This window comes from Taudactylus pleione, unplaced genomic scaffold, assembly GCF_031769625.1.
Source record: "Taudactylus pleione unplaced genomic scaffold, aTauple2 ptg000378l, whole genome shotgun sequence".
Lineage (NCBI taxonomy): Eukaryota > Metazoa > Chordata > Amphibia > Anura > Myobatrachidae > Taudactylus > Taudactylus pleione.
The window spans coordinates 4640942-4653520 of record NW_028284779.1 but is presented as its reverse complement, the minus strand read 5'-3'; the positions used below and the strand labels follow the sequence as shown (position 1 = coordinate 4653520).

The 12579-nt window shown below is 47.5% G+C and overlaps 1 protein-coding gene across 1 annotated transcript in view; it reads right to left on the bottom strand.

The window, feature by feature from the left end:
• Positions 1 to 12339, bottom strand: part of ZFAND3 (zinc finger AN1-type containing 3) — a 193899-nt gene extending 181560 nt beyond the window's left edge. Inside the window, exon 1 of the mRNA XM_088445363.1 lies at positions 11986 to 12339. Coding sequence (XP_088301489.1) covers positions 11986 to 12056 — 71 coding nt within the window. The 5' untranslated portion in view covers positions 12057 to 12339. The remainder of the gene's footprint in view (positions 1 to 11985) is intronic.
• Positions 12340 to 12579: the final 240 nt, after the last annotated feature.

Genomic DNA, 12579 nt, shown 5'->3' with positions numbered 1-12579 from the left:
TACACAGTAGCAGTACTATTGATCTATGTTCATGACCATTCAGGCAGATAAAGAGTCAGTGTTCTCCCCGGGCTGTTTTTTTGCGGGCGCACCACACGGCAAGAAATCGCTACCGCCCGGCACTCTCGCCCCAATGAGCCATGTCCCCTTGTTGCCCGATCACCCTCAATTGTTGCCACGGACGCTGGATGCGACGCCACATGTTCTTTCCATCGGAGGCTCCCAGTACATCTGGCATCTGTGTCCGCCGGCAATAAGGACATATTAGTGAGGGTTCTGGGAGGATGGTACGCTGCACATTGAGGCGGGGCAGGGGTTGTACGGGAAAGCAGACCAGTGGCGCAGGGGAGAGTGCCGGGTGCTGCAGCTCGGGCCCGTCTTAGTACAGAGTGGTGTCAGACTGGAGGGTAGAGTGCATCCCGCTGTATAAATGCTGTTCAGACGGGAAGTCACCTGAACACATTAAAGAGTAGACCTGCTTTCACTCTATCTGTGTAGGAGCTGGAAAAATAATATATATCTGTGGGGACAGTAACTGGGAACTGTATAAAAAAAAAATTCTGTGGTGCCAGCCAAGTGGGAACACAGCGTCTATTTACCCGCCGGTGATCGGTCACCGCAATTTTTCCCACTCGCTGGTCGCTGTGGACCTCGGGTGGGCAAGTCTCAGGGCGCCACTAAAAGAGCATGGCCCCTTTTGCCCTTTAAAAATGGGCAGGGTGCAGTGTCCCGCTAAAACAGCCTAACCCAGTGGGTTAGTAGAACTGGTAGGCTTTGAGAAATGGGATTTAGAAGCTTTGCAGATAGGGGGGAGGGAGAGACGAGAGACGAGAGACAGAGACGAGACAGAGACAGAGAGAGAGAGAGAGAGAGAGAGAGAGAGAGAGAGAGATCCAATGATGGGGTGCTGGAGGCAGGAGATTATTAAGACTTGGAATGTCAGGAATGGCTAAATGAAAGGAGCATGATTATTTATAAATATTATTAACATATATAATAAAATTACAGTAAGCGATGATACAGTACACCAGGGACATCACCAGACCAGCTGCTCAACACACTCGTTTGCACATTAAGTCCAAGCTATAACTCCGTACATATGGACAGTCAGGAACAGGGGGTATAAGAGATGGCTCCGTCTTCCCTTTTGACACAATATAATTAAAATATGCGCTCCTTTACACCGACAGCCCCTATAATCTTACTTTCTGCTGCTTCACACATAATGCAATTAATACTCATAATAATAATACAGGTTGAGTCTCCCATATCCAAAATGCTCGGGACCAGGGGTATTTTGGATATCGGATTATTCTGTATTTTGGAAAATTTGCATACTATAATGAAATATCTTGGGTATAGGACGCAAAACTAAACACAGAATGCATTTATGTTTTATATACACCTTATACACAGCCTGCAGCTCATTTTATACAATATTTTTTATAATTTTGAGCATCAAAAAAAGTTTGTGTACATACATGAAATTCATTTATGTTTCATATACACCCTATACACACAGCCTGAAGGTTATTGCATACTGTATTTTAATGAATTTGTGCTTTAAAACAAGTTTGCTTTCTGATGGTTCAATGTACACAAAGGTTTCACATTCTCAGTCATACTAAAAATATTCCGTAATTCGGAATATTCCGCATTTCGGAATATTTGGATATGGGAGACCTAACCTGTAATAACTGTAAGCTGATTTCTATTCCTCACATTGACTATAAATGTTGCCGTTTTCCTGCGTATTCACGGAATACATACGAATAGGACAGAGGTTCAAATCCCGACAGCGGCTGGCCAACACAGCTGAAAATCCTGATCGTCCCCAGGTAAGTATCAACTAACCTAACCCTCCTAACCCTCCTTAGAGGTGCCTAACCCTGACCTCCCCCCCAGTGCCTAACCCTAATCCCCGCTCTGTGCCTAAAGCTAACGCCACCTACCCTGCCACGTACACCTAAGTGCCCCAGGGGAGTGCCTAACCCCTAGTCCTCCACGGGGGTGCCTAACCCTAACCCTCCCTCCCCCTAGCCTAACCCTAAGCTCCCAGGGGGGATGCCTAACCCTAAGTCCCCCCCGGGAGCCCTAAACCTAACCCTCCCCCCACCCCGCGGCTGTCGGCACTCGGCATCACTTTAATCGGGACGCCAGGCGCCGGTCTCCCAGCGTCGGTAAAATGACAGGCGTCTAGAATTGGACACCTGTCGTTTAACCCTCGCCGGGATAAAGCAGTCAGGAACCCGGCTGTCGGGCTTATGTTCGCCGGCTTCCCGATTGCATACCGTATTCACTACCCTGGCACAACTGTGTGGGTACTGCTGGAACCTGGTACACAGGTCTCATATCACTCACCCTAGGCAATAGAGTTCATCTACCTTGGAACGCTGCAGACGTGTCGTGGATGGGGAAGCTGGGGACGCATGAAAGAATGCCCCGACGCCGCCACTTTTCCAGGCCTAGCACCAGAGCTGACACTCCATGCACCAGAAACACCCCATTCAGAGAACGTTTTCCCAGTCACTAAAAAACGCAGAGCATGAAATCGCCAGGTCTGACGTAACGTGTCCTCTATAACACTGACACCCCAGGTACCAGTGTGCAAATACAAATACAGGGCTGGAGCTAAGGGCCTGATTCAGACCCGCTCGCAAGCGCTATGCGCTCGTGAGCAGGTCGATGTTTGCCCACTGCGCATGCCGGAGCCGGCTAGCGACGGGCGCTCCGTCGCTCCAGGTCTCGCACCAAAAGGGGGCGGCTGTCGCTTTTGATCGACAGCTCGCACCGTTTTGGTGGCGTGCCGGGGGGGTGGCTTCACAAACGGAGGCGTTCCCAAGCAAACGCCTGCCGTTTCTGAGCGGCCCCACTGACATCACAGTGATGTCAGTGGGAGAGCTTCCGGCTCTATTAGAGCCGGAAGCTCTCTGGGGCTTGCGGCCACGAGACCCTACCACAAGGGTCTCGTCGCAACCCTCGATGATCGCGACCATCATCCTGGCCGCTCGCAATAGCTATGGGTGGTCACCCACAGCTATGCGAGCGGCCAGGAGGCCACACATACACAAAAAAAAAAAAAAAGCCCTGATTAAGGGCGAGCGCTCTTTCAGAGCATCAGTCTCTGAATCAGGCCCTAAGTCCGATAAGTCATAAAACAAAACCAATGAACATTACAGCTACTCCATATAGGACAACAAAAATATTACTATATGTAGGACCATATTCAATTTGGGAGTGAAAAGTCCACATCGCTGGTTTTCCGGGGATAAAGTATCGGGCGCGTGCCCGCTTTATCCCCATATTCAATTACAAATCAACGAAAATGGGAGGCGACAAAAAGGTAAGTATCGCCAAAATACGGGAATTTTCGGGAAATATTCCAGGGACTCCCCTAAAGATGTCTAGACATGGGGGATCACTATGGGAACACCCATTTTTACCTGCTGAAGGAAGTCGGGGTTTCTAATAGCCGCGGCAGGTGCATATTTGCGTCTATGAAGAAGGGGTGAAGAATAGCAGTTAGATTTTTTTGGGGGGGGGGCAAAAATAACTATTCCTATCAAATTTGGGGTACATGAATATGGGGGGGGGGGTAAGCATTTTTTTAAGTCCCTAAAATTATTTTAAAAAAATCAAGCAAAAATGCACCTGCAGCTACTCCCGCAATGAAGAACACACCGGCCGCATACTTGGGAAGCCCTCTCAATCCAATTTGGCTATTTTAGATGTGTGTTCCCTATTTTTTTACCCCCAAAACTAAAGTAAATTTTTTGGGGTGTCCCAATTTTATATTTTTTACACAGTTTATATTTAAATGACATTCCCAGGGGTGCAGGCTATTTTTTTAAGCCTGCACCCCTAAACCCCAATTCTGCACTTTTTTTCACCACCTATTTCAGTGGTGAAAAGTGATCCCTGTTTTTTTTTCAAAGGCTTTTTGAACCTGCGAAAAGTCTTTGAAATTGAATACGGGTATAATTGAAATAGGCGAAAATGATGTCATCGGCGATAAATTATCGCCGATTACGACATTTCGCTCCAAACTGAATATGGCCCATAGTGCGCGAAAAACCAATATCGCCCCAGGCGCGCCGAGCCCAGGATCGCAGACGCATTCAGGAGGTGTGTTTCGTCTACAGACACCTGCTGCTGCATCTGCATTTAGAATTGCGCAGCCGCTTCCTTGCGCAGGATCCATTCTCCGGGTGTGAGCATTTTAGCTACGTCTTGTCATGTTTTTGTTTGCTGCTGTTACTTCCCAATTATTTTCAATATTGTAATATAAAAGTTATGCAATTCAACTTTTTTTTTTGTTTTTTTTCGCTTCATTAAAATTTCAAAAGGCCACAAAAGCTGTGTCTGCTGTAACCAAAGTACACTGGACAATTTTTAAACGTAAAAACAGACTGGCGCCAGTCTAAGGGGGAGATGCAATTTTCTGCAGCGGCAACGACCAGTAACATCGCTGAATTTCCCTGGCACCCCACAGAAATGCAGAGATAAATTAGTGATGCCTGGCTACCGTAATTTCTGGTGGCGTGCGCAGCCAAACATCACGCTGCTACATCGCCGGAAACTGAATCTCCCCTAACCTTCCAACAAGGGATAACAAAGCAAGGTGTACACAGCACATGGAGGGAGATGTACTAAGCCTTTGAGAGTGATAAAGTACCAGCCAATCAGCTCCTGTCGTTTTTCAAACAGCCTGTAAGATGGCAGTTGGGAGCAGATTGGTTGGTACTTTATCTCTTTCCACTTTATCACTCTCCAAAAGCTTAGCACATCTCCCCTGTGGTAATATAATGCGGAAAATAAATGAAGCTGATTAAAAATACCTTGGTTTATAAATAAAATGGCACAATAGCAAGGGCCAATAAACAGAGTATCTAATAACACAAACTTGAACCACATATATTGTGGTCAGATCTATACAGCACATTGCACACGGGATGCAGTTCAACTACCGGCGTCCGGAATGCCGGCTGCCGAAATCACGAGGCTGGAAGCCTGACCTGCTACTAAAGATAGGCATCTAAATCCCAACGACGAAATCCGGCCGGCCGACATACCGAACAAAGGTAAGTGGGGAATCGTAGGATGTAGCCGCAGGGGGCGGTTAGGTTAAAGCACCCCCAGAGGGGGACTTAGGGTTATGCAGCCCCCTGTGGAGGGTTAGGGATAGGCTAGGGGAGGGGGGGGGGGGGTTAGGCTCGAGAGGGCACGCTAAAACATTTAAAAATCGCCCCCGTTGTGCCTCACCAACCTGCTGATCCAAGTCACCCTTGTCTAAACTAATCCTGCCCTTCAATCAAACCAAGCTGTAGTCAATGCCCTGCCGTCTATACAGGTGACGAATGTTTGCGCAAAGGGAAGGGCTTTGAGTACCAGCGTGAATAAGGTGGGAGAGATTACTTCACAGGAAAGCAACATGGCAGCATTGGACACTTAGGGACTCCATGGCGCGTCACAGACAGGATACCACATTTAGGGGAATAGTTAAAGCAATTTTGCTGGGAATGACTGTTTTCAGAGGTTACCCCCCAAAACATTAAGCATCCCCAAGATGTATGAAGGGGTTTCACAGCGGATATCTGCTGCATTCCCTCTATTTTTTTATTACAAAATTGTGGGGACTGCTAAATTGGGAAACTCACCAAGCTCCAGAATTGGCCTTGGTAGCTAATGCCATCTTCTGATGTCCTTCGCACACTTAGCCTATGGGCTACCGTAGAGCTCATTCTGCTCGCCGAGTCCGTCGCCGGAAGCAGAGTGACAGCAGCTATCTCTTTGCTTCCATCTCTTCTGCGGGACAGAGCTACCCTGCAAGTTGTGTCCTAGCAAATGTTGAAATAATAACTTTACATCGCATGTACTAAGCCTTGGAGAGTGATAAAGTAGAGAGAGATCAAGTACCAGCCAATCAGCTCCTGTCATTTTTCAAACACAGCCTGTATGATGGCAGTTGGGAATTGCAATAACACAAACATGAACCACATATATTGCGGTCAGGTCTATACAGCACATTGCACACGGGATGCAGTTCAACTACCGGCGTCCGGAATGCCGGCTGACGAATCACGAGCCTGGAAGCCTGATCTGCTACTGAAGATAGGCATCTAAATCCCAACGCCTATCTTTATCCATATGCCGAAATCCGTCCGGCATACCGAACGAAGGTAAGTGGGGAATCGTAGGATGTAGCCGCAGGGGGTGGTTAGGTTTAAGCACCCCCAGAGGGGGACTTAGGGTTATGCAGTCCTCGTGGAGGGTTAGGCATAGGCTAGGGGTGGGGGGGTTAGGGTTAGGCTCCAACAGGGGGGGACTTAGGGTTAGGCACCCCCCGGGAGGGTTAGGTTTAGGGACCCCGGGGAGTCTTAGGGTTAGGCACCACCCCGGGAGTTTTAGAGTTAGGCACCACTAAGGGAGGGTTAGGGTACTTACCTGCCCAGTCGGGATCTTCATGCGTTGGTCTTCCGGTGTCGGCATTACATGCCGATTCCATTGCACACTACTATTCAAAACTGGCCTTTTACTGCCAACACTATCCAAATGAAATGTGTTTTATATGCCCCTTCCTATTAGCACAGCAATCACTGCATAAAACTAGGTATACATCACATTCTGTAGAGCAGGCCTATCCAACCTGTGGCTCTCCAGCTGTTGTGAAACTACAAGTCCCAGCATGCCTTACCAGCCGATAGGTGGCAGGGTATACTGGGACTTGTAGTTTCAAAACAGCCTGCTGTGGAGTCTCCGATCACTGTGTACTTTGTGTGTGTAGCCTTGCTTTTTGTTCAGCATGTCCTGTAACAAACCTGTTCCCTGGATACTGAAACATACCAGGCATTAAATTGCTAATTAAAGTGTATGACGAGCAGAACAACACTCAGCCATATCAATCTGTCATTTACAACACAGTGCCATCCCAGGAATGAATCAGTACAAATATAAACACAATACAAATGACGGACTCTCCCTGAGGATGCGGCCACATTCCGAGGACCCAAACAGCAATTTATTTATTAACAGCTATTTATATAGTGCATAAATATTCAACAGCGATTTTCAGAGACTAGTCCCTGTCCCAGTGGAGCTTGCAATCTATGGCCCTCATTCAGAGCCGCTCGCTATTTGCGGTCGTTCGTTCTAAAACAAGGGGTGGCTATTCAAATGAACCGTTCGCTCTTTGCGGTCTGTTCACGCCTCTATGTCTGAACGGGTGAACAAAACTTGCGTTCGTTTTTTGGAAAAATACGCCCCCTGGCCGCTCGCATCCTACGTCATGTCCGCTATTTATTAGATTAATCGAGTACATCGACAAGGGTATGAACTGCTCGCTATTCTTGGGGTTGGTGTTTGCTACCACAATTTTGCGAGCAGTTCTGACTATAAAATAACCCAGTGACGTGGTCAATGACGCTGCTGTTTTAAATATGCACACCCATAAAACGCCCGTTTTGACCTTTAAGCACGCCTGCGTTCTGATTTACACTCCCCATTTTCAAGCACCTTCCCCTGTTACCACCCACATACGCCTCTTTCTGTCACTCAAAATAGCAGGCATTCGCTATTTTGCGAGCACATGAATTTCGGCCGCACTGACTGGTTAGCGCATGCGTATAACGATCCGTACGCATGCGCAGTTGGGCTAACATCGCTCGGAACGAACGAGCGGCCGCTTACGAGCGGCTCTGAATCAGGCCCTATATTGCCTATCACATGTGCAAACATACACTTTAGCCTACTGGTAAGATTGTGGGAAGAAACCAATGCAAACACTGGGAGAGCATGCAAACTCCACACAGACAAGGCCTTGGAGGGAAGCGAACCCAAGAAATCAGTGCTGTGAGGCCGCAAGCAAACCACTGCCCCACCATGCTGCCTATGGATTGTCCATTCCACTAGTCATGCACAAACCTCACAGCTCTACAAAATATTCAATCTAGGTTTATACGTTATTTCTTTTTAACAATTATCCTGCTCCCCATAACTAGAATAACTGTGAGGTTCCGATGTCTGGGTACTTGTTACGCCCACTCCTGCATGTTAATCCAGCCAATCAGTGAAAGTAACGCTGAGTGGTCCTGGTAAGCCCGGTTACTGGCAGAGGTGTCAGGAACTGCGACAGGCAACGTGATACATTTCATAGGCTGCAAGGCTGGCCCTCCATCCTTCAAACGGCCCTGATCTCAGTGACAAGTGCATACAAACACTTCATCAACAGAAGACAGGTATCTGTAATATCATATCAGCAGACATTTCATTGCCACAATAACAAATCCAATAAGGTAGGAGGCAGCTGAGGGCCACAGGTGGAAGATTGAAGGGGCCCATTACTTGTCTAGGATATGGTACTCTCTCAGTTATGCCACTGCAGGGCTAGGCAGCGACTCAGAATAACAATTCAAAAAAATAATAATAATCCCTTAAAATTGACTGCTATGTGGGTGGGTGTTCAAAATGCGGCCTGCCAGCTGCTGTGAAACTACACATCCCAGCATGCCCTGCCACAGTTTCTGCATGTCCTAATGGCAAATAAGTGGCAGGGCATGATGGGATGGACAGATCCGCAGGAGGGTTGTTTTTGCCAGCACAGAACAGCCACCAGCCCACCTATAACAGTCACAGGTGGCAGAGATCTCCTGAATCTTAGCGTAATGAAATATAAAGACCCCTAATTTGTCGGATTCTTAGTAAATAATTTTGTAAGCAATTTTCCCCAGCAAACAACCTTATCACATCCCGCTATCCATATGTACAAAAAAAGAAAAAAAATGACATAAAAAAAAAAACTAGCATGAAAACAAAATTATATGAATCACACAAACTATAATGAATGAACAAATACATTCAACAAGCAAAGCGAAGCCAGAAGAAGGATTTAGTCATTAGTTTCCTTATGAGCAGCTCCATATGACAGTATTCAAATATGCGTAAATAACCCCAACCTGTCAGAACTAAAGCTACATAAAATAATGTGTGACCTGCAAATTCCATTCAGCTCATTAACATTCAAAAGGAGATGCCCACTTAAGATCAGCACTCAATTGAACTTGCCACTCACATAGTATAGGGTAATCAGGGGGAGCCATGATGCTTTTACTGCACTACAGCCCAAGGATGGTCCAGCAATCCACGCTCACACCTCGCTCATCAGACATACTGATAACCTGTGGGTGAGCCGCATGCTCTGAAGGCCCAATTTCAGGCAAAAAGGAAGTCTAACCATTTGCTACACAAGGTTGGGGGCCTGCATTTGTCAAAACACCTTTTCATACCAGATTAATTGGAAAACCATATTAGCCAATAATCCCAGAAACAGTCCAACAACAAAACATTGACCCATCGCTTCAGCTAATGTCCAGGTGCGACATCATAAACATATCTGTGAGGGCTCCATAATCTATATAACACCAAACCATACAGCTCAGGATCATGGCCTTAAACAGAGATGGCCACCAATGGAATGTATGAGCCAACATTCTTCCTCCCAAGCCATTGGTGTGTCAGGGATGTCACTAGTTTGTACTGAAGATATAAGCTGCAGTCCCAATAACTGCACAGTAGCTGCCTCTGCTGAACGGGAGCGCTAAGGACTCGAAACCAAAGACCTGTCACTTAATACAATAAGCCCCAGCATGCTCTCTGATTATTACAAAAAGTCTTTCTGTAGTAAACTAACAAACAATTCATATTGTATAGCAATATACCGGTCACATAGGCTATTATATAGGCTGAGATATCTAGGAAAAGCCATGACCTGTATCAGTAATGGAGTAGTTAATAAATGCAGTCAAAAGACCTCTTCAGGCCTGAGGGCACCATGGCCACACTGAACCCCTTCACTCAGGCCCACTAGTGGCATGTATTTAATTTCACACAGTATGTATGATATTGAATGGCCATTGGGACCACCTATTCTTAATGTAAAACTCTTAGGTCAACTAATAAATGAATCCATAACCACCTCACAGGCTGCTAACATATGTACTGTGTCTGACAAATAGCTTACAGGACAGTAAGGAGGAACTATTTTGACTCACATGAAGACAATGGGCTCAATTTGATGCAAAATGAATAGCGCCAGGAGCTCCCGAAGCTATTCAATTCAGCACGCTATTAAGTCGGAGAATGCCGGTTCTCACGCCTTGAACATGGTGGTTAGTTGTGAGAACCGTCATTCTTCGACATAAGGCCCGGCGCGATGCTGTTTCTGCCGCGCTAAGGGCAGAAAACAGCATCGCGCCAGCAGTTTTATCGGATTTCCAGGAGGGATGCAAGAATAAATCCTTCAGGTCGGGCTTAACTGAATAGCCCCGGGAGCTCCCAGCACTATTCATTTTGTATTGAATTGAATTGAGCCCAATGTTGTGAATCGCCAAGGTTATATTCAGGTTACCAGTGACTTGGACATTGTAAAGAGCATATCATATACTGTAATAAATAGGCGTATAACACCACACAGAACTCTTATGTAAACAGCGTAATATCCACAAAGATAATTGTTTAAGCTTGGTTAACCTTGGGTAACGGCCCACACGTCACCCGATTCACAACTTACAATGATTATGTTTCAGTACTACAAATCCAGGGAGGCTTTGCTAAAGATGCCACCCCTAGTATAGGGAGGTAGTCTTTAAAAGGCCAGTGGGCACTGACTTATAAACACAGGGATTGTCCTAAATTGATAAGGGGTGGCTTAGTGATGAGGAAACCTTAGGACAGAGGTGGTGGTGATGATTCTGAGATGGTAGCCAAGCTGTATGGTGTGTGGAGAGAGACACTCACAATAAAATGGAGCTGCAACTATTATATGAGATGCCATAAATGGTAATTGGGTGGGCTGGGATGACCTTCACTAAACACAGGGGTAAATGGAGCCTCGGGTGGTAAGAGATGTGTACATGATAACGCACATACCCTACAATGGAGGCAGTAATGGTGAACCCAGTATAATAGAGGCAATAGAGTAGGGGTGGGCAATAAACAGCCCCCCAGATGTTGTAAAACTACACATCTCAGAATTTCCTGCCACAGTTTTCCCCATTTGGCCACGCTGAAAATGCAATGCATGCTGGTATTTGTAGTACAACAACAGCTGGAGGGCCATTTATTGCCCACCCCTGCAATAGAGGGTGCGCTCATAAGTAAAGGTGGGATATGTTCTTACTGGACTGATGATCTATATTAGGTTTAATCGCCGTAATGAGGCGTCCATCCTGGTGTAAGATCTGTGCTGGAAATAAAGTGTTCTCCAGTGTATGTTTGGTGTGCTAATATTGCCATTTCCATGATATTAGGGTGTGTTTGGAAGATGAGAGCTGATCTACAAGTATGGTGACCACTGACAGTTATGGCACTGTAGGAGTTGGCTGACCCTCCTGATATGGCCTGGTACACTTGACATAATGCTCTGGGGGGGAGGAGTTGGGTGACAGATAAGGTTCTGGGGGAGTGTTGATGAGATATGATATAGGGAGGTTTAGGAACAAGGTGAGGGTCAAGTGGGATAATGGAAAAGATTATGGTCTGGGGGGGAGGAAGTCAGGGGAACAGAGGAGGGTATGGGGGAGTCAGGGGAACAGAGGAGGGTATGGGGGCAGGTTAAGGGACAAATGATGGTCTTGGGGTGAGTCAGGGGAAAGATCAAATAAGGGTTTTAGGGCGGGTCTGAGGACAGATGAGGGCCTGGAGGCGAGTTAGGGGGCAGTTGTGGGTCTGGGTAAATGGACTGAGGAGGTGTTGGGCCCCAGCTAAGGGGGCAGATGAGACACTGCCGGGGTAAAGCAACCCCCACCCCCTAATATGACCTGCTTCCACTGACAAATAAGAGTCTAGTGGGGATAGATGAGGCACTACTGACATAAGGTGATCCCCTGATATAACCTGCTCCCTCTGACAGATAAGGCACCGCAGGGGTTAGGGGACCCCCCCCCCTTTGAGGTCAGCAGCATAGTAGGGCCGGGAGCCCGCGTCTCTTACCCCCAGAATCCGCATGGGCAGCGCGGGGGAAGGCTGGGTGGCTTGCTGCGCTCGCTGCCGGTGTCTCCCATTTCTGAGGCCGAGTCCGTGGGGAGGCTGCGGGGTATCCGGGGGGACAGGGCCTGGGCCGCTTCTCACTACAGTAAGGCCGGGGCCTCCGCACCTCTCACTCTCCCGGGCGCCCCTGAGCTGTCCGGGGACCCTCTCAAGGTAAGAGCCTGGGGAAAGGCCGACAGAACACGGAGACTCCGGGGCGACCAGTCCGAGGATCCAAACCGTGATTCCAGGCCGGTCAGCTGGAGGCGGAGCGTACCAACGACAAAATGGGGGGGTCGCCACCAAAGCGCTTGGCCAGTGACTGTACACTCTGCGGGAAGTCTCATCTGTCACTATACCAACACATTATATAGACACTCTATATCCATAAATATGTAATATCTAAGACACGAAACAAAATAGAGACAGTCACAGAGGAACGGTTCGCGCGATCACCCCTGTTTCGGGAATGGTCGCGTCCTCTGTGGAGTCTTGGTTCAGGCGAAGAGGCACAGACCTGAAATCAGCTGGAACAGGGAGAGACCAACTCGCTGCTGC